This window comes from Branchiostoma lanceolatum, chromosome 7, assembly GCF_035083965.1.
Source record: "Branchiostoma lanceolatum isolate klBraLanc5 chromosome 7, klBraLanc5.hap2, whole genome shotgun sequence".
Lineage (NCBI taxonomy): Eukaryota > Metazoa > Chordata > Leptocardii > Amphioxiformes > Branchiostomatidae > Branchiostoma > Branchiostoma lanceolatum.
The window spans coordinates 1,107,057-1,132,384 of NC_089728.1; the positions used below are offsets into that span (position 1 = coordinate 1,107,057).

A 25,328-nucleotide genomic window follows, 5' to 3' on the forward strand; every position below is an offset into this window, starting at 1 on the left:
ATAAGTACAGTAATGTGGATTGATGAAAGTTAGACATCCAGGTAGTAAGATACGCCAAAAATAATTACTCAAGCAACTGGATAAAGTTTAGAAAACTTTGTCCAGTTTCAAAACTTTATCCGGTTGCTTGAGTAATTATTTTTGGCGTACAGTAATGTGGAATTTGCCTAACTGCCCATTGTGTTGGTGCTGAGTTCTAAAGAGACTAGCTGATCCACGGTCATGTCTATTTTAGTACATTCGGCTGGCTGGGTTGATCCATGAACTTGAAGTGACGTGACGCACGAGAAAATGACCAAGGACAAGATATTGCATCATGCATTTTCTTTATTAGCGGCAAGAAATCTTGGTTACATAAAGCGGCCAAAGCTTTGGGTCCCCTAAGTCATTTAAAGTCAAGAAGGTAAAATGAAGCTACTGATAACTGTGGAAAGGTTTAAGTTTGAAGAAGTTGTGAAGGCAAAAGGATTACACAAAGCCTTAGTGCGGCTTCTTTCATCAATTGTGGTTGAGGAAAAAGACAAATGTTGTTGAAATGCGATATTTGAAAAAAAAAGTGACGAAAGTTATGATCAAACGACAAGGAAGTTCGAATCGGATCAGACGTTGATCATAAAGAGTCGACATTCTTAAGTTGTAAAGACATGAGAGTTGAGGAAGAGTTGACGGACCTCTGTTATCTATGGTACAGGCCATGAGCAGGATATCAGAGAACAACCACAGAAGAGCTGCGGACCGACATTAATGGTTGAACGACGTGAGTTTACGTCCGGACTGATGAACTACTAAAGTTTACTCAGACGAGTTGTTGAAGCATGAAAAACAACATGATATCAAACAGTCGGTAGGAACAGTAGTAGAACATGTTGCCTGAATGTTTCGAACTGGTCATAGGAAAAAAGAGCATGGATTAATGTTGAACTTTGATACCCACTCACAAGCCTTGTGTGTGTGTGTGTGTGTGTGTGTGTGTGTGTGTGTGTGTGTGTGTGTGTGTGTGTGTATGTGTGTGTGTGTGTGTGTGTTTGTGATGGTTAAATGAGGCAAAAGCAGCTAAAATCTATGCGGCTGATCTGCAGTTACGGTTGGAAGGCCAGGATGGTGCTCGACGCACGCAGGATGCGGTGGGACCATTGCCATTCCGGGGGCCTGTTGACGACATGAATAATAAAATCAGCTGATGTGTTATGAAAAAATACCAACGGAATGTGCGAAATGGTTGGTTTTCTAACAAAGAAATTTTCATCTTACTGGCGAAGTGTTCTGTGGACGCTTCTTACCTTTGGCAGCTAGATGCCAAACGCCTCTCATCCTGGAATAATAATCGGTCCTCTCTTCTCTTCGCGCAGCAGCTCAAGAAGGCCGCGTGCTTCCTCGACGATCCTCCTGGATAACAATGAGAATACGTTAATTCAAAACAAAATGGCCGCCTCGAGAAAATATTTCATAGAAACGTTTTCTGTAGAGCTGGTAGAGCTACAATAGAGAATCAAACGAGATTGATAGTTGGGTTTTTTCATGAATATGTTATACAGGGTCACTGGAAAGGTCATCTTTTTCAAAGGAATGTATTGTAATTTGGCGTTACCCTGGAATCCAGAGTAATTGAACCGAGCTTCCCGGCCCGGACCTACACCGGCCCTGCGCCCGGAGCTTCCCCGGAAGGGTAGGCCCGGGTAACTCGGAGCGCGGGCCGGTACATATGCTCTGGATTCCAGGGTAATTTGACGTTAGCTTACCGAGCAAGGTTGGTTGGGTCGCCACCGTCACGTCCAAATTGCCCTTTCAGGGCATCGAACTCGGCACGGTCGATGGAGCCGTCTCCGTTGTGGTCTACGTCTTCGAACCAACCATCGGGCAGGTCCTCGGCAGACGCCCCGTTCTTCTTCATCAGCTCCACGATCTTGGCCTTGGTCAGCCTCCCACGAACATCGGGCAAGTCGTCGATATTCTTCCCTATCATCGCCAGGATCTCGGCAGCGAACTCGGCACGGTCGATGGAGCCGTCTTTGTTGGTGTCTGCATCTTCCAACCAACCATCGGGCAGGTTGTTGATATCCTTCCCTATTATAGACTTGATGCCGGCTTTGGACCGCGGCACAATCCGCCCTATCGTCGTCAGGATCTTGGACAGCCTCTCGTCCTGGTCCGTGTCATGTTCGCCCAGTCCACGGGCCGCCATGGCGTTCTCCTCCGGGGCGATGTCCTCTTGTTCCTCGCGCAGCAGCTCAAGGAGGCTGCGGACCTCTTGCGGGACCCTTGAGAACAATGGTAAGACGTAACGGCTTGGGTTACATGAAACAGGCTAAACGTTTGTTTCTGTAGAACATAAAATAGGCTAATGGCCCTCGCCACACACACACACACACACACACACTTACACACACATTTACAAACTCACAGACACACACACGCGCGCGCGCGCACGCAGAAACACACATACACACATACGCGCACACGCACAGGCAGAAACACACGCACACAAACACACGCAGATACACACACATGCACACAAACACACGCAGATACACGCACATGCACACAAACACACACACTCATCATACTCGCACACACACACACGTAAACTCACGCAGATACACACACATGCACACAAACACACGCAGATACACACACATGCACACAAACACACGCAGATACACACACATGCACACAAACACACACACTCATACTCGCACACACACACACGCACACACACACGCAAATGTAGAAACACGCGCACACACATGCGCACACACACACCTCTTCTAACAAGAGTATTCGTTTACCAGAGAGGAGACATGGCTTCGTCAGGATAGTGGAACGGATCGCTGCGTGAAGTATGTACCTATCAGTAACCAAAAAAGACTGCTTCGGCCCCAGACTTTAAATAAGGCAAACCCTGTCAATGTGGAAATCATACGGCCATGGATATACGCACAGGCGTGACTCTGCCTGGTCCACCATCAGCACCATCAGGAGGGCGGACAGACCCAGGAACATCGCCAGCTTGCAGCTCATGGTTGTCTACGGAACGAAACAACGGAAGAACAAATTAGCCTTGTAGTATTGTTGTTCAATAGTTGTGACATGTCCTGTACGGTATGACGTCACACAGAACTCATTCCAATGTCACAAATAAACAAACAAATAAACAATGTAAAAATCAAGAGGATGAGACGACACAAAGCCGGGCTTTACGTACACGTGTGTCTAGGTTTCGTTAAATCAGTCCACAATATAAGATGCTTCCGTCATTTTGTGTTGAAATTGATGGCATAGTACTAAGGCTACGATTTCAGCAATTCGTTACACACTGGTACCACTGAAAAATTGGTGCAATGACAGAGCAAATTTGGGCGGGAAAACTTGCACGACGATATCAAACCAACTAGTTGTTCTTCCGGTTTGTTCGCCATTGTTCATGTTTAGCTGCCATTAGACTGGATTGAAGGCGTTTTAGGATTATCGCCGGGCAGCCGTGCAGACTTAAAATCACTGAACACGGTAGCAATGACAGAGCTAATGGGCGGGATAACTTCCACGACGATATCAAAACACAGGTTGTTCTACCAGTTTGTTCGCCATTGTTGGCGCTGACTGGCCTGAAGGCTGTACAAATAGTAAGCAGATTTAAAAATACGAACCGACCAATGCCTACTCTCCCATAAATTCTGCGGCAGAAGTGCCTCTAACATGTATTCAACAGACATTTGTGGAAGGATTGACATAGCAGGTGACTATCACCTTCTCAAGATGCCGACCCAGACCAGACAGTAAGGTTTGATCCACTCACACCGGGAAGGACCCCTACTCTTTTCGATAAGTCTGGCGGGTCCTTTAACGTGCTCGAAGTGTAGCTCTCCTCAAACACGGGACCTCCATTTAACGTCATACCCGAGGAACGGCCCTAACCAAAGCTAGGTACTCATTTCCAGTGACGTGAAGTGAGGAAAGTCGTGTTAAGTGCCTTTCCCACGGGCGCCACGTCAACGGGACAAACTAGCGGGGTTGAACGCAGGACCTCTGGGCAAACACCCTGTCACTGCGCCACCGACAAGACCGACAAAACAGCTGACATTGACAGTATGTCTGAATACAACAGGGCTTCGACGTTTCGACGCTATGGCACAGCTAGAAGAAGTCGACGATCTAAGAACTCCGACAACATACAAGACCGACAGAACAGCTTACATCGACTGTGTGTCTTAATACAACAGGGCTTCGACGCTATGACGCGGTCACCGATCTCCTAAAAACTCATACCAGACCCCGTGCCGCGAGGGCCGGCCCTTATCGTTCCCAGTCATCACCAACCACCCGCTTCATCAAGCCCGTGCACCTTCCCCCGATCGCCGTGACGGTTTCTCCACGGGATCTGCACGGGGACGCCCGGGCCCGCCGCCGGCGACACCCTCACCCCGCCCCGCCGGTGTCAGCCCGATCGATCCCCGCCACGACTGTTGTCAGCGAATACGGTCGTAAAAACAATTTCCGACGCCAAGATAATTTACTTACTTCTTGCGCCTTTTTTTCTCAGATGTCTCAAGACGCTGTTCTTAAAGGTGATCTCGACAGTTCCGTCTCGACTTGTGACGCCTTGTAGAATGCGTCAACTCATCCTTATCTCATCATTTAACAAGAGACGATCCAAAAGGTGCGGCATGACACACCCGAATATTTCGAATGGCTTTGACGAAAGCAAATTTATGCAAATTGTAGACGTTTTGGGCCCAATGACAAACTTTCGCTGCATATTTCTTTCAAAACTTGTCCAGCCTCCTTTTCATCGCTTATTGCAAAATACTAGCTATGACTGGGATCCGATGAAGCCATTTGTAACGGCCAAAGAGGGTGCGGCTTTAATAACCCTCCCAACGGACTCCGAAAAAGCTCACTGAGAAGACTGAACGCTTGGTCATTGACCTCGGTACCGGCCTGTAGTCTCGTCTCGACCTCTGGCCAAACACCCTGCCACTGCGTCACCGAGACGCCTCCGACAAGACCGACAAAACAACTGACGTCGACAGTCTGAATGTCTGAATAGCCTCTACCAAGCTCCAGAGGCGTCTGGAAAGAGTAGAAACTGGCCAAATAGACAGAAAAACATGAAAGAGGAGTTTAAGTCTGCTATAGGGGTCCAATTGATTGGACCCCCTCTGGCTGACTGGACCTTCTCTGGCTAGCATATACGATTTTCGAGCCCGGTGTGGATCTGCTTGGAGATTAGCCCGTGCACCTTCCCCCGATCGCCGTGACGGTTTCCCCACGGGACCTGCGCGGGGACTCCCGCCGGCGAGACCCTCACCCCGCCCCGCCGGTGCCAGCCCGGCACCCGCCACGACTCTTGTCAGCGACTACGGTCCTAAGACCAAAATCAATCGAAGCCAAGATTATTTACTTACCGAGACTTCTTGCGTCTGTTGCTCTCAGATGTCTCAAGACGTTGTTCTTAAGAGGTGAGCTCGGTACCGGTAGTCCCTTCTCGACTTGAACTGTCTTGTAGAATGCGTCAACCTATCATCATCTCTTCAGAAAACTAGACCATCCCAAAGGTGCGGCATGACACACCCAAATATTTCTAATGGCTTTGACAAAAGTTGCTTTTTCATGCAAATTGGAGACGATCTTGGCCCACTGACAAACTTTCACCGCGTTTTCCTATTAAAACAGGCCCGTCACTTTTCGGTGCGTATTGGAAAATTACAATGTCGCACCGTTAATGTCCCCTGTATATCGGTTTTGTTTTTTTTATTGATAAATTTCACACATCCAGCTTAGGCTAATTGATCAGAAGATGCGGCTTTAATAACCCTCACATCTGGCTCTGACAAAGGACGTAAAGCTTGGCTGTGTGTCTAGTCGCTTCCAATGACTACCAATGACAAACTTTCGCCGCGTTTTCCTGTCAAAACAGGTCCTGTCACGTGTTCATTGCAAAATTACAATGTCGCACCGTCGATGTCCCCTGTTTATCGGTTTTGGGATTTTAATCAATAGATTTCCCACATTCAAGTGAAATCAGTTGATCAGGTGAAGCCACTTGGAACGGCCCATAAAGGTGCGGCCTTTAACACCCTTCCCATCTGGCTCTGACAAAGGTCACTGACAAAGGTCACTGAGAAGACTGAACGCTTGGCCGTGTGTCTTAAGTCGTTTCAATAAATCAACAATAAGACGTTTCCGTCATCTTGTGTTAAAACAGGTTGCTCAGTATTAGTGGATTGCTCATTTCTTGACAAAGACTGGAGCTGATCAGTCTAAAAGGCAAACACAGTTAGACTTTCATAAGGGATTACACAGAGATGAACTTTCAAGCGAAAACAATCAAACATTTCGTTCACACTGTACAGTGATGTGTGGAATTTGCCCAACTGCCCTACAGGGCGTACACACCAGACTAGGTGACTAATATCCAGACAGAACAAGCCAGTCAACATTGTCCCATGAACAATGATGAACAATACCAACGCTAACACCTATTGTCAACCCGGGTTTGCGGGATTTCCGCTCCGGCACGGTTGGCATCAGACGTAAGCGGTGAACAACGCCGATAGGTGATCCGGGCAGTCGAGCCAGTCAACGCTGCTCCATGAACAATGCCAACGCCCAAACCTACTATAAACGGGGTCGCCGGATCCAGGTCATCGTCCGAAGAGACAAATACTATCCTATCGCGCACTGAAGCTCATTGCTGAAGCCTGGCCTGTATGCCACAGTATTTCCCAGGGTCTAGATTTATCGTCACCCCCTAATCAACATAAAATCAATAGTTTTGAAGCAGAACGAAGATAGTTAAATCAAATTATGTTCGGTTGGGAAGCCTCATGATTTAATCAGCTCTAAGAATCTAACGTAATTCGTGATCGGCGGCGAACATTTTGCTTAATTCGTAATCACTACCCCCCATGCAGGCCCTCTTTGAGTCTTTTATCTTTATTTTCCGCAGACAGCCCGGTCGGGCCCCGGCCGGGAAATGTGACCCTTTGATGAGTTGTGTAAGTCCGCCTTACGCAAGCTAACCTTACGCAATGGTATCCTTGCGGTTCTAGCCAGAAGTGCAGAACGGTTATTGCGATACGCCACAATAATATAAACTTTAAGTTCTAAATTAATATCCACCTTTAGATTAGCATTAAAGTTATCTCTGAAATAGATTAGGTTCAACGTGAACGGCATAACTTCATTCTGACGTTTCATTCAAAAAATAACTATCATTGCAGTTAGCCCTCCTTGTTTTGACCGATCTCGACGCCAAATACCGAGGAAATAAGCTAGTTCGGAGTTGCTACTACGCATGTGCAGTGTCAAAGGTGAAGGCCCTGGGCTCGTATACAGTGCTCGCCTGGACATTGTCTAGATTTGCATAACAACTGTCTAGATTTACATAACAACGCCCGACTGGCTTTGTTGACGTCTGAGGGGCCTTCACCTTTGACACTGCACATGCGTAGTAACAACTCCGAACTAGCTTATACCGACGCACGGTTATGGTCGCCCCTAAAGGCCATATAGAAGAAGGCATCTGATATTACGGCGTTCCAAAGATAGTAGTAGGTTGGTATATAATCAGAAAATCTCCCCTCGCCATCACGAATCTCCCATGTGGTCTAGCGGTTAGGATTTGTGGCTTTCACCCACAAGGCCCGGGTTCGACTCCCGGCATGGGAAGAGAGATGTTTTGTTTTTTGGGTGGAACTCTATTTAGATTTTTACACTAGACACGCAAGTACGAGTTAGAAACAGAATGTTTATTATTGTAGCTTCAATTGACATATGCAAACAGGCATAGATTTCCCTACACATTTACAAATATTTTTATACATATGCAATTTTATACACCTATATCATAAAAAGTTCCTTAATATAATTTCAATACATGTACAAGTAAACGTTTTTGTAGCATTGTAAAAAACTGAAGATCACTGCTTTAATATTTTGTGGTGTGAAATAAATTCTAATCAAACCATTCGCTGAAACAATTTGATATAGAAAACCCTCAGTGGCGTTCACTTCAATAATCCAAAAAATGACAAAATCTCTGATCAACATAACTTAAATAATTTTTGAATACAATTTTTGAAAGTCAGTTCCACCCAAGAATCAGTGGCATAGCATATTGTCATTTTCTTATCATTTCCAGGCACTACTAAATCAGGCAAATAAAACAAAACTGTTTAACAGACGACTGAAAATTCCAACATAATGCATAGGTGGCTGCTAACCGGCCCTATGCTGCTACATTTACATATTATGTATCAGAAGCTGGAAAAGGCACATGATAGCTGAATGGTTCCAAAGGTTTAGGGGTGTAATCTAAATGCTACCAGTACTATCACTTTACAGTAATTCCAAATAATTTTCAGCAATCTCACCTTACAAATTATAGCGCTATTATGGCCTTAGGCCACACCAATCTATTTTCTTTTGTCCAACTTTATAAAGAACTGTCGAAGTATTCTACTCCCCATTTCTAGTCTTCTTCACCTATGGTCAGCAGGGTTACAGGCTGCAATTTCATCATCTTCAATTTGAAGTACTCTTTGCCATGTCATCATCGTCATATAGCAGTTTGGGAACGGCCTGTCTGGCCGACATCTGGCTTCAGGACACGCCTCATCATATCCATAGGAGGAAGAGAATACAGGATTCTGTAGGGTTGCTCTCATAGGGTATACATGTATGTGTATTGTACGCATTATCATCACCTACACTTGTTTTGACATCACACTGGCTGGCTGCTGTTTGGCTTCAGGATACACCTCATCAACAGATCCATCTAGGAGGAAGAGCACTCAGGATTCTGTAGGGTTGCTCTGATAGGGTATGTATATTTCATATGCATCATCATATGCATCATCGTTTTGATAGCACACTATTCCAGCACCATCTCCTCTATGGTCTCCCCCTCTCTCACCGGCCGGAGTCGGATCAGCAGGTAAATGTTATGCCACTTCCAGACCTGTTTCCTGTACAAATACATTCTGTAAAGTTGTCTTTCCAATTCCTGGTTCACCCTCAATCAGAATGCACCTTGGTGTTGCCAACCGTCCTGGATTGAACAAGTTGTCGGACGAGCTTAATGTCGTTCTTCTTTGTGAAACGAAGAATGTCTTTCAAACGTCTAATGCTGTTCTTCTGGATGAACAAGTTGTCCAACAAATATTTGATATCATTCTACTTCGTCCTGATGTTCTGTTGGCGGGCAGCTCCAGAAGAGACAGGGTGAGCTAAAAGAATGGACTGCATAAAGATATTGCTAAGGCCGTGTTGATATGATTATATGGATGACATCCAATAGGAACCTCAAAACTGATGCATGTGGGTTTTAAAAAATTTGGCCAAAAAATTTATGAAATCTACTGGCCAGGAATGTTGAGCAAATGACCACACAGAGTATGGTATAGCGCATAAAAGATTCATCATTTTCATTTCCTCACATCTTCTTTTTTCATTCAATCTTTGACGTAATTGACTGTTTCATTCTAATACATTACTATCATTTCCCAATATTTATTTTTGCAATTTACGGCATATATTTGATCATTTTGCAGTTGCTCTGTATGATTTACTGTATGGTCAAAAACTCTTCTTCCTTTTCTTTGAACCGGACAAAAATTGTTGAAAATTGATGCATGTGCGGATGCCATCCATATAATCCAGTCAATATGGACTAACTTAAAATCATTACAGTTGATGGAAAAAAATTTAAAGCTGAAGACAGCCCTGGATCAACTACATCACTCTCCAAAGCCATTCTCTGACTGATTGGACATTAGAGGCTTGACGGTGAATATCTGTCAGCCGAGAATCAAGCCCTCCTTATTCCGCTAAAGCATGCAAACATATTGATTGCAAGCTGATTGTTTCAGAATTCACACAGATGGTTGCCATGGGCTGTTACGTGACGTCACAGAAGCAGTGGATTGCTCTGCATCAAAGGGGATAGATTTGGTACAGCCTGCACAACGAGAGTTTGTGTTCCATAGACTTCATGCATACTGGAGGCACTGATCAGGAATCGGTTCATCACCAAACATTCGACAGTGGTGGTGTCAGTCACAGATGTGGTTAAACCATTTCGGCAGAAAGAAGATGTCTTGTCTGCAGTGGTGGTGTCAGTGACAGTTCCTGCACTCCGGGTGGCACTTCTGCCCCCCCACCCTGCAGCGGCACCCTCCGCTGATGTCCCCTGGGCCCTGGGGGGAGAGGCACAACTTACATTATTATGATGATAAATAAACAAAAAAAATTCACTCACCGGAATTTTCCATTGTCATCGACATCTGTGATAAATACTGTGAACTCTGACCATTTCCCCTGGTGAAATAAAAATAAACAAACAAACAAACATATGTGGACGCAATACAATGTTATAAAATAACTGCTGTGATTTTCAAGCGGGCTGTGACAGAAGCAACCGCCAATTGAATTATATATTCTATATTCCCAGAACCCAACCCACCGCTGGCCCCCATCTCCTGGCCTTGGTGACCCAGCAGATCTCGGTGCGGCACATCGAGCAGCGTATCCAATCACAGCCCTCCTTCTTCTGCACGATGATGTCGCACTGCGGACAGTGCATCGCCTCACCCTGCTGCACCATGTTCTGTAGGAAATAAACAAAAATAAACACATTTTCAAATATTCAATCATTCTGCACGAATAATGTAGTACACATTTTTCTATTCAGTGCATGTGCAAAATAAACAAATATAAATACATCTTCAAATATTCTATACAAATAACATAGTACACATTTTTTTTATCTCTATTGCATTGCCTCATCGGGATGCACCGTGTTCTGTACAAAAGAAGCTAAAAAATAAAAAACACATTTTCAAATATTCTGTACAAACAACATCAACACATTTGTTCTGGTTGTTTCATGTAGCGCATTTCAAACGTATGTGGTATTATCTCAATGTACTTTTACAATCATCGTACTAAAGTTACTTTGAACCTTTTTCAATTCAAATTATATAGTATGTTTTATTCATGTATGCGCGCAGAGCCCTTTGAAAACTGTCACAATGGCGACGTGTGGTTCCTGGGTAGATAAAATGAGAGAAACCTGACCTCCAGCATGGCCATGGTCTGCTGCGCGGCCTCGTCGTTGTGGGACCGTCTGCGAAGGTCATCCTGGTACTCCCGACACGTCATGTTCTCGTGGATCGCCTTACAAGTCAGGCAGTTCCGCTTCCCGCAGACGGGGCAGAAGAAGTCGTTGCTCAGGTCCTCGTAGAAGCAGAAGCCGCGGCAGTCGGCCGTCTTGCAGTGGAAGGCGTCGCGCGCCTGGCCCTCCGCAATGGCCAGCCCGCGCTCCTGGTACCGCTGGTACTCGTCGGGACTCAGTAACTGGAGGAGACGGAGGGAGAGGTTTGTTTATTTGAATTGATTGAATGTGGCGTTGTGTTGGCGTAATGGTTAGAGTGTTTAGCCCAGAACCCAGAGGTCCTGGGTTTGACTCCTCCAACATATATGCCACTGACATTGTGCCCATGGGAAAGGCACTTTACACAACTTTTCTCATTCCACCCAGGGGTTCAAATAGGTGCCTGGCTTCGTTTGGTCAAATCCAACTTATCTAGATATAGCCAATAGTAGTACTAGTCCTGAGTAGTTTCTTTGTTACCACACTGTCAAAAACTGTCCATTGTTACATGCATGTCTCCTATGTTTGTACTTGCAAATAGCCTTCAGGCACAAATAAACTTTCTATTGTGAACATCGAAAACTCACCGCCCTGATCTCTCTGTCCTGCAGCATGGCGGGGCAGGAGTAGTCGTCGTCGACGAAGGGACATTTCACATCCGCCTCCTCGCACTGGACTATGTGCTGCCGGAGACACTCCCTGTGTGGGACAGACGTGGCAACGTACAGTATTTAACACAGACACAAGCACACACACACACACACACACACAACACTAGCTCTAGCTTAAACCTCCTCGCACTGGACTATGTGCTGCCTCAGGCATTCTCTGTGTAGGACACATAAACATATGGTATATAACACAGACAAAAGACACACACACAACACTAGCTCTAGCCTGAACCCTCCTCGCACTGGACTATGTGCTGACGAAGACACTCCCTGAGTGGGACACAGCAACATGTCATACAATTTTTATAAAACACATACACAACCCTAACCCTCCATGTTACTCCAACCCTCCTCAGCAGGTATCTCATGAGTCCTTGTCCATGTTTCAAGAAATTTGGGACTTTTTCACTAGAAAAGGGAAATTTGGGACTAGAAATTTGGGACTAGAAATTTGGGACTAGAAATTTGGGACTAGAAATTTGGGACTAGAAATTTGGGACTAGAAATTTGGGACTAGAAATTTGGGACTAGAAATTTGGGACTAGAAATTTGGGACTAGAAATTTGGGACTAGAAATTTGGGACTTTTTCACTAGAAAAAGGCCCAAATCACAAATGAGGATGACTGTCATTCTGAAAGGAAATCTACGTGTCCATAATTTTTATGGAAAACTATAAAAGCACTTGTTTATCTACCCCACCTGCAGAAGGAGTGTAGACAGTCCCTGAGCACGACGCCCTCCCCCGGCTCCACGTCCATGAAGCAGATGGCACACTCGAACTCACCTGCAGACACACACACACACAGACACACACACACAACTCACCTGCAGACACACACACACACACAACTCACCTGCAGACACACACACACACACAACTCACCTGCAGACACACAAACACACACACTCACACACACACACACACAACTCACCTGCAGACACACACACACACACAACTCACCTGCAGACACACACACACACACACACACACAACTCACCTGCAGACACACACACACACACACACACATACACACACACACACACACACACACACACACACACACACACACACACACAACTCACCTGCAGACACACACACACACACACACACACACACACACACACACAACTCACCTGCAGACACACACACACACACACACACACACACACACACACACACACACAACTCACCTGCAGACACACACACACACACACACACACCTCACCTGCAGACACACACACACACACACACACACACACACACACACACTCACACAACTCACCTGCAGACACACACACACACACACACACACACACACACACACACACACACACACTCACACACACAACTCACCTGCAGACACACACACACACACAACTCACCTGCAGACACACACACACACACACACACACACACACACGCACACACACACGCACACACACACACTCACACACACTCACACACACACACACACACAACTCACCTGCAGACACACATACACACACAACTCACCTGCAGACACACACACACACACACACACACACACGCACACGCACACACGCACGCACACACACACACACGCACACACACACACACACACACACACACACAACTCACCTGCAGAAGGAGTGCAGACAGTCCCTGAGCACGACGCCCTCCCCCGGCTCCACGTCCATGAAGCAGATGGCGCACTCAAACTCACCTGCAGACACACACACACACAGACACACACACACACACACACACACACAACTCACCTGCAGACACACACACACACACACACAACTCACCTGCAGACACACACACACACACACACACACACACACACACACACTCACACAACTCACCTGCAGACACACACACACACACACACACACACACACACACACACACACACACACACACACACACACAACTCACCTGCAGACACACACACACACAACTCACCTGCAGACACACACACACACAACTCACCTGCAGACACACACACACACAACTCACCTGCAGACACACACACACACACACACAACTCACCTGCAGACACACACACACACACACAACTCACCTGCAGAAGGAGTGTAGACAGTCCCTAAGCACAACTCCCTCCCCCGGGTCCACGTCCATGAAGCAGATGGCGCACTCGAACTCCAGCGTGTTGGGCACAAGAAACTGCTGCTCCGCCAGCATCAGCTCCTGCAGGTTAGCCTCACGACGACGCAACTCCGCCTGCGGAGAAAAGGGGATTTTTTTTGCTTGTTTATTCTGCACAATCGTTTTATCACCAGTTTTGCACAGTAGGTACAGACTGTGCAAGACCGGACTGTAAGGTTTTGATCCACTCACACCAGGGATGAACCCCTATTCTTTTCGATAAGTGTGGTGGGTTCTTTAATGTACTCGAGGTGTGGCTCTCCTCAAACATGCGACCTCCAGCTTAATGTCCCATCCAACAGGGCGTTCCAAACCAAAGCTAGGTACTCATCTTCACCTGACAAGAGAGGTAGTGGGTGTAAATTGCTTTTCCCAAGGGCCCAACATTTGAGGCCTGCTAGGAATTTGAACCTAGAACCTTAACCACAAGACTGCCTTTTAATTACTGATAGACCTAGCCAATTTAATCTATTGGTTATCAGCTCTTAGATTGTGCTTAGCTGAAAGATCAACATCAAAACATCCAGTGGTCATAGGGAAAGTCTGCACCTTGTCTTGTACACAGAGTTTCAGGGAGTGAATATAGCCAGGTGCAAGTTTTTCCCCCAGCCCTGTCTTCATGATGTCCTTTAGCTAAATTTTTACTTTAAGAATGTCAGAGAACCAAGGAAACAAATCAGTGTGCCCTAAATTAGCTATAGGTGACTAAAGGTAGCTGACACCTCTACCACAGTCGCTCTTCTCTGTTCTGAACTCGGCACTGGTGTGGACAGCATTTGCTTGGTTTTGTATCATTAATAGCAAGTAAAGGCTTGTCGCTACTTTCTTCTTCTGTCATTCTCAGCCCTATTAGTGCCTACCAAGGACAGCTATTCATGGCTACTCTCCTACTGCTGATTGTGATTGACAGCTGGGATTGGTGAATTGGACAACTGAGTTGCCAAATGCCTTAGACCACAATTCTAGCTGGACAGGATGATCCAAGGTCCGATGGAACTGAAGCATAAAGAGTTCTCATTCAATCCAGTTACATTAGGAGTATGTTTTGAACAAAAACAATGAGGCATTTTCGACTAAGAAACTGCCTTAGGCCACAATTCTAGCTGCACAGGATTATCTTATATACTATTCAGTCCAGTTAGGAATACGTTTTATAACAACTACCCACCATGACAGTGACGAACATGTTTCAATCCTTTCTGGAAAAGAGTGAACATCAGTTCCTTCAACAATTTCTCTGAAGAAATGTGTATTATCCATCACTACTGAACAGACAAAAACAACAAGGCATTTTCAGTGTATTGAAACTCAAGTGTTTTTATTCTTACCGGTAAGTCTGTCTGATGCAGGAACTTATCTTTTTGCAACAGTGCATCAAATCACTAACAGCAATAAAAAAAATTACATATTCAGTTCATCTCAATCAAACTTAGAGGGCATTCCTTCCTTAACGAAAGGAGTTTCTTACTAAATCATGAAACCCAGAGACAGCAAAGTTAAGAATCTATGTCAAATACATCATAGTGGTGAAAGAATACATTCTGCAATTTGCCTAAATAACGGTATGTCTGCCCAGCATCTGTCATATGGTTATCTGACTGAATCTTGTTGCTAATGCTTGACGTTTGGCTAATAGCTACCTTCAAGCATAAAGCTTTTGTGTTCAGTGCATGGTGAATGTTTTATAAGCATTCGGTTTACATATGAAATATGAGCACATTCTCTACTAAGCTTAGAATGAGCTTTTGTCTTTCAGAGTCTGATTTATCATATGCAACAAGAGGAACTTAGTACTTGGTTTCCCACCACCTTAACAGGGAAGATCGTCAGATTTTCATCAGATTCTAATTCTGCTTATGGCTTACGAATTCACAAATTTTTGCCCCACTAGCCGACCAGGGCTGTCTCCAGGACCTGTCCCTCCATCCCTGGACGGAAATTTTCTTGTTGGGATGGAATTTTTTTTTCCCTTGTCCATCCCAAAACTTATGACTTGACATGAGAATGTATCTTCCTAAGCTTAAAATGACGAATTTAACAAGGAAAATTCAACACATTGGCTCCCAAACAATGAGTGGGACGGAATAAAATTAAATGCTGCATGGAGACAGCCCTGCTATAGACTCTCATCTTCGTCTGGTTCATAATAAGCAATTTCTACAGGGGTGTCAGGCTGCATATTAAATTGCAGCATATTTCTCATAATGATAATATAATACAATAAGTGAACAGTGAATTTACAGAATGAAATTCTGCTCATGTCAGATGAGTTCTTCAATCTTGTTCTTCTAAATAGGCCCCACCACAAATGTCCAAGACCCAAGTACTGTAACCAAAATTTCTTGGCTTTCTAAACTCCCAACTCCATCTGGCTCATTACAAACAACGTAAGGTACATGTATGTGAGCCTGCCTCTTTCTGTCGCAGCATATGTATTATCAATAAGTGAACAGTGAATTAACAGAATAAAAGCTGTATTCTTCTTCAAATCCATAAGGCCTCATCGCAAATGTCCAGGAAGCAAGTTAATGAATCGGCTTGGCTTTACAAACTCTAGTCTTTGTCTGGTTTGTCAAACGCAACGTCTATGGGCTTGTTAGGTTGTCTGTTGCCAGTGTAAACGCGATGATGAGGATGAAGGTTGTCTGTTTCAGTGTACAGTTTCAGTGTACAGTTACTGTCTGAGGGAATTTTTATCATATTCTGCTTATGACAGACAAATTCCTCTCGCCACTACAAACTCTCATCTTCGTCTGGCTCGTCGTAAGCGACTTCTACAGGTACATGAGGCTGTAGTCTGGCAGCAGGGCCCTGAGGCTGCCTGTCAGCGGGCTGTAGTCTGGCAGCAGGGCCCTGAGGCTGCCTGTCAGCGGGCTGTAGTCTGGCAGCAGGGCCCTGAGGCTGCCTGTCAGTGGGCTGTAGTCTGGCAGCAGGGCCCTGAGGCTGCCTGTCGGCGGGCTGTAGTCTGGCAGCAGGGCCCTGCTCCTCCTCCTGCCCCCACTGTAAACTGTCCTCTCCACCCAACGCCTCCTATACGGGGGAGACAACAGGTTACTGTGGGGCAGGAGCCTCAGGAGCCTGATCTCTGGGCTGCATATTAATACACATTACTGTGGGAGCAGGTGCTTGAGGAGCCTACATACTATAACCAGCAGGTTACTGTGGGGGCAGGAGCCTCAGGAGCCTGATCTCTGGGCTACATACTAATACACATTACTGTCGGAGCAGGTGCTTGAGGAGCCTACATACTATAACCAGCAGGTTACTGTGGGGCAGGAGCCTCAGGAGCCTGATCTCTGGGCTGCATATTAATACACATTACTGTGGGAGCAGGTGCTTGAGGAGCCTACATACTATAACCAGCAGGTTACTGTGGGGCAGGAGCTTCAGGAGCCTGGTCTCCAGGCTACATACTAATACACATTACTGTGGGAGCAGGTGCTTGAGGAGCCTACATACTATAACCAGCAGGTTACTGTGGGGCAGGAGCTTCAGGAGCCTGGTCTCCAGGCTACCTACTAATACACATTACTGTGGGAGCAGGAGCCTCAAGAGCCTGGTCTCCAGGCTACCTACTAATACACATTACTGTGGGAGCAGGAGCCTGAGGAGCCTTATCTCCAGGCTACCTACCACAGGGCTAAAAATACATCTTATTGTGTGGGTAGGACCCTCAGGACCCTAGTCTCCAGACTATTTAAGAATATCTTGTTTTTGAAATATTTGATTCATAACTTTTTGATCACACAAAATTGTAGCAAGAGGACAAGACAAAATGCAAAGGCACCAGGGTAAACTTGCAGCTGACTACCCTCTCATCTGAAAACTCACTCCCTGAAACTGTGTGTAAATAAATATGAGAAGGTACAGACTTTCCCATCAGACTCTGTTTTCATGTTGACCTTTACGTTCAGTGTTATCTTTTCAATAGGAACCAACGAATCAAATTGATCAGGCCTAAAGCTGTTACCTGAGTCATGAGTTCCTATGGTCACAAAGCCACTAGTTTGCACTTTGGAGGCTGTAAATATAATCACTGTAATATCCCTTAAAGGAGCCCAAAGCAATTGCAGAACCTTAAAATATTCTGGATATGGCAATCTGTATGATATGCACATTTACTTGATCATATTGGATATTTGCACATTTCTACCATGATTTCATACTTTGGGCTTTTAAAACGAGCACAATAACAAGCCGCACGGGGAGTCCTTGATATATTGGGACCATAAAAAAACAGCACCTAGATTTTCAATGTGTTCTCACCACACAACGACATCGCATCTTTGCTCCATGAAGGTCCATATGCAATGGGATAGTGTTATTCAAACCTACTGTGTAGGGACTAGAAAATTGAATGTGAAAATCTGACTTCCAACGCGCTGAAATTGCTTTAGGCTCCTTTAAACGTCTTAATTTGTGTACACCTGTCGAACTCACCTCTCTGTACATCTCTTCAGCCTGCTGTTCCTTACGGAGCCGCTCTCTCTCCTCCTCGTCCGGGATGTAGTTCTCCGGTACCCGGTAGTCCTCGGGCCGCGGCGTGCCGCAGATCTCACAGCCAGGCCGTGTCGGCTGGTTAACGTATGTACATGCAGGGCAGGACCAGCCCATTGCCTGGAATAGGGGGTACAGCACGGTTAAAAATTTGCCTTTTCCTAGAACTGTCGTAAAGTGGAACTCTTGTTGCCACCAAGTACAGTAGGACCAGCATACAGCACGGTTATTATGATCTGAATAAGTATCATGATGTAAAACAATGCCTCAGTCTGTAGCAAACAAAGCAAGGAAAGATATGACCCATTGCACACCATGGTGTATGACTCTTTCAGGAAGTGGTGGACTTATTCACAAGCTCAAGGCGTGGATCTTCTTAAAGATCAAAGCAAAGGACTACCGAGGGGTTAAAAAGTTCAATAAGTTTGAGGAGTTCAATATAGCAATTTTCTAATGTCTTTAAATGCTGTATGTACTGAACCATACAACACTGTAAGGGTATATTTCTTCTACTTTTGACAGTTCGTGAGCAAAAAAGAGAGCTCTCAGTAAATTACCCAACATTTTTATGTTGAAATGTATCCAAAAGTCAGTATTTTTACCTGTGCAGCAGAGGGAGCCTTGGCTGCAGCTTGCAGTCGCTGTTGTTGTTGTGCTGCGGCCCCTTGTAGTCGTTGTTGTTGCTGCTGTTGTTGTGGCTGTGCCGCCACCTGTGGGTCCAACACTGCATTCACCGCTGCTACTGTGTCAGCAATGCCCATCCTGGGCGGGGCAGGTGTTGTCGGGGCAACCGTTACCGGGGTAACCGGTCTCCGAGCCGGAGGAATGCTGGTTGGCCCTTCTGATGAGGGAAGACAAAGTTTAAAATTTCATTTTAGTTTGTTAATTCAACTTAGTTTGTTGATTTTTGTGAACAGGATGTGCAAAGGAATCAATATTGCGTCATTCCTCTAACTTGATCAAAGAACAGTTTCATCAAGTAAATACAAGATAATAGGATTTTGTAGTTTTCTTTTTCAGGCAGCTCCAGCACAGTCCTTACAGCCCTGAGGGAGCAGAAAAAATTAACCTTGATCAAAGAATGTTAAAAGCTTGTACCAAGCTATGAAAAATCTTTTAAAGAATTGAAATACAAACTCACAGAATTTCTATCAACTTTATTACAAACAGGCTTTACCGAGTGACGGTTGCAGAGCTGCTCCACCCACTGCCCCCTGGGGGGACGCCTCCCCTCCCACCGCGCCCTCCAGCGGCTCGAGGTCGTTGCGGTCCAAGCCTGCGGACATGGCGGTGAGCAGGTACAGGTACGCGGTGTGCCCGGACCCCCTCACGCCGCACTTCGCCAGCGTCCACTCATCCTGGCACAGACGCTTCTGTATCACCCACCGCTGCACGGGGATCGGGAACTTCAACCTCTCCAGCACCTGGGGAAACAACCAATTAACCAATTGAGTAATTAATCAATTAACCTAACCCTGGCACAGTCACTTCTGTATCACCCACCTCTCCATGGGGATCGAGAACTTCAGCCTTTCCAGGACCTGGGGAAACAATCGATTAGCAGAAACAGACCTGGATTGAAACTTTCCAATAGTCTAACTGACCAGTGTTTCTGACTTCATCCACACAAAGTAACAAACCATATTACTAGAATGATTCCAGTAAAAAGTAAAGTGTAGGAAGTGGCAAGACTCACCATCCTTTTTAGTGTGTAACAGACTGCGTATATTGTACATACATGTTCAATGGTCTAGGATGTTCGCAAACTTTCAATACGGAATTCATTTCTCAGATGACTCACCATCCTTTTTAGTGTGTATATGGTATTTGATGGGTGAACGTCCATCATGTACTGTCCTCCACACATGTCCTTGTCTTCTATGGAAACTCTTAATCTGAAGATAAAGGAAATACGGTAAGTAAGAAAGGACAACCTGAAGACAATGGTGTTCTCATATACCAAGAATTCTTAGACTAATGTTTTGTTGTCTTTTGAATCATACTTTTACCTTGCATACCAAATTCTAATCATGACATCGAGGGTCACACAAATCCAAGTTTGGTTACTCAACAGTTGCTCAGCGATCACCATCTAGTACTACATGTAGTAGTAGAAAGGGGGTCTACAAAACTTTGTTTGTCCATGGTGGCTTGTCCATTGTTCACTAGCAACACTACAAGTAATGATACTTTACCTTTAGTCTTTCATGTAATAGTAAAAGTACTGAATTTAGCCTAGGCAGGCAAGAATAACTACACATAGATACAAATAAAGACCATCAGGTTTTGCGAAGACTGACCTAATTCTGGGCCCATCTTTGTTCCTAACGGCGACCTCCAGGTCAGGTTTGAGGTTGGCCAGCTGTGAGGCCAGCTCCATGGCGAAGGACTTGTCTCCTACTTCTACTGCCTTCATCAGGGACACAGCAAGGGCCTCTGGGGTGGGGGAAGACAAGAACATAACAGTTAAGTTTACAGTTGGTGCTATGATTGAGTCTAACAAAGACAATTGCACTTGATGTAAACACTTTTGGAGAGATAGGATAATCATATTCAACAGCACTGACCAAGACTGATGTATGACTACAGAAACCTGAGATGACAAATTCACTAAGATGGGACATTGTGAATGATACAAGCCAGAGAACAAAGTTTTGCCTCATCCTTTAATTTCCTTTATCGATATTTATACCGGTTATGCAATTACACATGCAACAGACTGTTAATAATCCCATTTTCATGGGGATGATCAGAATGAAAGAAGAGGATAAATATATATTGTATGTGAAACTTTTCAGTCATTATGCAAGTAAACAATAAAAAATCAACGAGCTGTCTTCAATAAGAACTAGAGCTGTGTACCTAAAAAAGTTTTAGGTACAGGTACACGGGTTTAGGTACAGGTCCAGACCTGAACCTGTACCTAAACTACTTGTTCAGAAAATGCTAGAATTTTCAATAAGGTCAAAAACATGTTTGAACTGGTAAAAACATAATATTTGATTGTGCTAGGTATTATTTTTGTGAAAACACAGATGACAATTTGACTCCAGCCATGCAAATGTGTTTTCTGTGCTTTAGAGTGGCTTTAGAGCACTGCCACGGTAATTTCATAGTAATTTTATTGTCAAAGTGGCCATCCCCTGAGTCAGGTCCAGTACCCGATACAGCAGGGTCAGGTATTTTGGACCTGTACCTAATTGATTGTACCCGGTACTGTATGGTACACTGTACCAGTACACAGCTCTAATAAGAACAGAAAATAAATAAACAGTCCTTTTCCATTCATGACAGTGTACATATCCTGGCAACAAGTTGCTCAAAATCAGTAATCTATTAGACATAGTCATTTTCTGGAATATGTACCTTAAAATGAGGAAACATATTGTCATGATAGAGGAAAATATGAGCCTGAACAGTACAAGATGTATTTCACAAAAACAAGAAGAGAAGTAATTTGTACATGTCTGTCCTAAAGTAAAAACAGACAGAACTCACCAGCATCCTCCACCTCAGGTGATCTACCTGGAGTGGGCAGGGTCAACGACTTTCCCTTTTCTGTAAAAGTATAGAAGGAAAGAGCATGTCAAAAATGTATGATAAAGAATGCAGATGGTACAGTACCTAACCTACTCATGTGTAGGTACTATCTTTTATTTTCTTACATCAATTATATACTTAACGTTATACATTTCTTTCCAGTTTCACAGCAAAGTTTCAAGTCCAGATGTCATTTAGGATGAATACCTTGTGTGTTTTGAACACAAGGCTTAAATTGCTTTATCTTTTATTTCTACAAAATCATTCTAGCTTGTATAAACTGCAAGTTCTTTTCAATCTGTTGACCAATGTTTTGGGGTTTAATTCGAGCCCTGCATACATACAGCCTCACCCCTGAGGCATTGCCAAAAACAATGTGGTACAAATAACCACCTGACTGATAGCCTTGCCCTTTGTACAGGAATAATACCAGGATTATGACAGAGACCAAACTCATCATTTATTCAAAGCTGGGAGAACATGGTTCTAAGTAACCAAATTAATCAACACTATCGATATCTATTGTTCACAAATGGTAGCCTTTTCAACAAGAAGAAATTAGCCAAATATTCTAGTTTACCTGCTTTCTACAGCAATATCAAGTAATTCAGATGACAATAATATACTGCAGGACAACTTTGTGTGCCAGAAATTGGATTGCTGCACATAATTTTGGCTCTAGTTTGATTGTTTTCCGAACAATGATCTTGCTATTTTTGGAAAGAATATAATTAAGGAACACAAACTGTAGGCATTGTAAACTATATTTAGTACTGTATTTTGAAACCTTCAACTTCATATACAATTGTACATTAATTTTTTCACAGCACACGTATACTCTAAGTAGAGAAGCTGAATTCTTAGATTATGTAGTCCATGTGATATCCACAGCTCTACTTTTCCATGCATATCTAAATCATCTGCATAAACAAACATATCCGCCCACCTGCCCACGCCTGCTTGGTGGTTATTCTGTCCTTCTGTTGTGAAGCTGCTGCACTGCCTCCACCTGTAATGTGTGACGCACCCATTGATGTTATATTGAACACAGACTAGAAAAACAGCGAACTTTTACAGCTGTAAACACACCACTAGCGCAGGTGCCATAAGAAAACAGTGTAACACAATAGCGTGGGCTGAATAGGAGGTCAAAGTTCATGGTACAGTTACACTTCAGCAGCCATGACAAGGGCAAACGGTCCAAAGTGTCCCCACTAGTGTAAGACAACTGAGATAAAATACAGTATTGTACTTAAAAACAAGTTAACATGGAAAATTAGGAAGATAAAAGGGCTTCTCTTTTCTTTCCTTTGGACAGTGAATGACGTCTTGGACTTTCTTTCTTTGTTTTTTCCTGGGACTAGTCCATTTTCAATCTTAGGGTGACGTGTGGTAAACGGAAACCTGTCGTGATAAACCTTACAATCACATCTGACCAGTTCTGAAACCAGACTGTCGGCATGGCTGGGCTAGTTTCAGTAGTTGTTTCTGTGACCTTTCAACTTTGCAACAGTAGTATAGGCTAGGGGTAGTAGAGTGCTCTCTTTCCATGTGGTAGGTTGCGGCTTTGATTCCCCAACCAAGTCAAACCAAGGAGGTTTAAACCTCCTTGGTCAAACCAACGACAGTCAGACTTAAAAATGGTACGTATACGTACCTCGGGTGATGCGGAATACAGTAAACTGTTGTGTTGCATTTCTATACAATGTATGTATGTACGTACCGATTCTCTGCTTAGCACAGTATTTGTGAGAAAGAATTAGACTTAAACACACAGTGTTACGTACTTAAGTACTTAAGCCCAACTGTAGTATCATCTATGCTTAAACTGTACGTAGGGTTCCTAACCTATATACACACTTAGTTCTTGCTAATGAAAATATATGTACTCTCTTCCTACCTGCTCTTTTGACTTCATGTAGTAAGTTAGAGATGACTGTGTGCATAATGTTGGCATTTTTTTCAGAAATGAATTTTGCAATATACATGGTGCCATCATGGAACGTCAGCTCTATCAGTGTGGGGTCCTTCCTGTTGTAGGAGAGGCCATGTAGAGGCAGGCTGAATATCATCTGTAACATGGAAAAATGGAGGGAATAAAAGAAAATTAGATCAAGGAGGTTAAAACAATTTGCAAACGTATCAATACCCATGTCCCAAATATAGTCAATTACTGAACTTCTGGGCTCTAACTTATTCTAAGGAAGATTTAAGTCAAGGTAATGAAAGGTTTGACCTCAGTTTTGAATATGTCCATGTTAACATTACTATTCATCATATTCTCTATCCCTTGTTACTCTTGCTATCAAAAGTGAAAGCAAAACTTACTCCAAAGTGCCCAAGGTATACAACAATTAGTCTAACACTCAGTAACAGCAAACGTTTAAAAGTAAATTTTCCAGTTAATGTTATACATATATTGTAAATTTTACAAACTGTGTATCCATTGGAATCATCTGTGTGACACCATCAAACGTTGTGAACATACGGCTACCATCAGAGATGGCAAGGAAAATTCTGCAGCTCTCAAGCTTCCAGCTGGAACACTCACCTGTCCGCGACCACCTGGCCTGTCCTCCCGAATGACCAGGTTAAACTGTCCGCTGTGTTCACGATCACGGTAGATGCACAGCTGACTCGTCGCGGCCTGATCCTTCCCTGCGCCGAGAACGTTCGTCCATTGCGAATCAGGCGAACCATCTTTCTGGTACACCTGGGCACTGGCAGATGACAGCAAGGTTCCTTGTGCCATGGTAAAAGATCACAAGCCAAACTTCTCATCCAACTTGGGGAGGGGGGTCCTGCCCCTCTGCAAAGTCCCTTGACACAATACCTTCTGTGCCTTAACTTAAGTTCCAGTACACCACCAGGAAGCGAAAACAGTTCTTCCTGACCTTTTCTTGATGTTGCAGGTTTTCATGCTACCTCATCTGGTGTTCCCCTTTCCCTGTATGTCCTAAAAGTCCCAGGTGTGGGGGATTTCCAGATAGCGCATACATGCGCATAAGGATATAACTTGGGGGATTCCCCTTCACAGCGGAGAACGTCATCAAGAGTGCAGCAAAATGCTCGTGATTGAAGAGTGAAAAATGAACAGACAAATTACATTTGGAACTCAGTACCTCGAAATTCTTTCTCTTTTAACTCTTGGACTCTCACTTCCTAGAAAAGTCATTAAGGCGTCAAAAACCACTGGCTATGGTCGTGTGGACCGTTTGAAAGTTTGTGTGTGTCATGCCCCTCCCAGATGACATCATAACTCGTGACTTAGAGTTCAAATGTTGGCTTAGACAGAATTTTCTTATTTGCAAGACT

The 25,328-nt window shown here is 44.4% G+C and overlaps 2 protein-coding genes and 1 non-coding gene across 3 annotated transcripts; 1 reads left to right on the forward strand and 2 right to left on the reverse strand.

The window, feature by feature from the left end:
* Positions 1-309: 309 nt before the first annotated feature.
* LOC136438494 (uncharacterized) lies at positions 310-5,534 on the reverse strand. Its single transcript, XM_066433300.1, has 5 exons — positions 5,403-5,534; positions 2,939-3,024; positions 1,740-2,258; positions 1,281-1,386; positions 310-1,149 (listed from the first exon to the last, which is right to left on the reverse strand). The coding sequence occupies exons 2-4, from the start codon at positions 3,016-3,018 to the stop codon at positions 1,308-1,310; spliced, it is 678 nt and encodes a 225-aa protein (XP_066289397.1). The 5' UTR covers positions 3,019-3,024; positions 5,403-5,534; the 3' UTR covers positions 310-1,149; positions 1,281-1,307.
* A 2,062-nt stretch (positions 5,535-7,596) lies between these two features.
* Trnae-uuc (transfer RNA glutamic acid (anticodon UUC)) lies at positions 7,597-7,668 on the forward strand. Its single transcript has one exon. It is a non-coding gene; the product is annotated as a tRNA-Glu (tRNA).
* Positions 7,669-7,727: 59 nt separating this feature from the next.
* On the reverse strand, positions 7,728-25,003 carry LOC136438309 (ranBP-type and C3HC4-type zinc finger-containing protein 1-like). The gene is made up of 16 exons (XM_066433071.1): positions 24,565-25,003; positions 23,914-24,085; positions 22,960-23,022; positions 21,972-22,031; positions 20,774-20,909; positions 20,275-20,368; positions 19,651-19,897; positions 19,076-19,314; positions 18,417-18,593; positions 16,711-17,006; positions 14,697-14,736; positions 13,891-14,051; positions 11,740-11,851; positions 11,077-11,355; positions 10,463-10,606; positions 7,728-10,196 (listed from the first exon to the last, which is right to left on the reverse strand). The coding sequence occupies exons 1-16, from the start codon at positions 24,763-24,765 to the stop codon at positions 10,116-10,118; spliced, it is 2,502 nt and encodes an 833-aa protein (XP_066289168.1). The 5' UTR covers positions 24,766-25,003; the 3' UTR covers positions 7,728-10,115.
* Between the last annotated feature and the right edge of the window lie 325 nt (positions 25,004-25,328).

Bases quoted from the DNA above. Each gene is read 5' to 3' on its own strand.
- LOC136438494 (XM_066433300.1), bottom strand. From the start codon at position 3,018: ATGAGCTGCAAGCTGGCGATGTTCCTGGGTCTGTCCGCCCTCCTGATG. The intron at 2,259-2,938 runs GTGCGTATATCC...ATTGTTCTCAAG, and splicing joins GACCAGGCAGAGTCACGCCT to GGTCCCGCAAGAGGTCCGCA. The intron at 1,387-1,739 runs GTAAGCTAACGT...ATTGTTATCCAG, and splicing joins GACCCAACCAACCTTGCTCG to GAGGATCGTCGAGGAAGCAC.
- LOC136438309 (XM_066433071.1), bottom strand. From the start codon at position 24,765: ATGGCACAAGGAACCTTGCTGTCATCTGCCAGTGCCCAGGTGTACCAG. The intron at 20,369-20,773 runs GTCAGTCTTCGC...CTTTATCTTCAG, and splicing joins AAAGATGGGCCCAGAATTAG to ATTAAGAGTTTCCATAGAAG. The intron at 19,315-19,650 runs GTAAAGCCTGTT...TTCCCTCATCAG, and splicing joins AGCTCTGCAACCGTCACTCG to AAGGGCCAACCAGCATTCCT.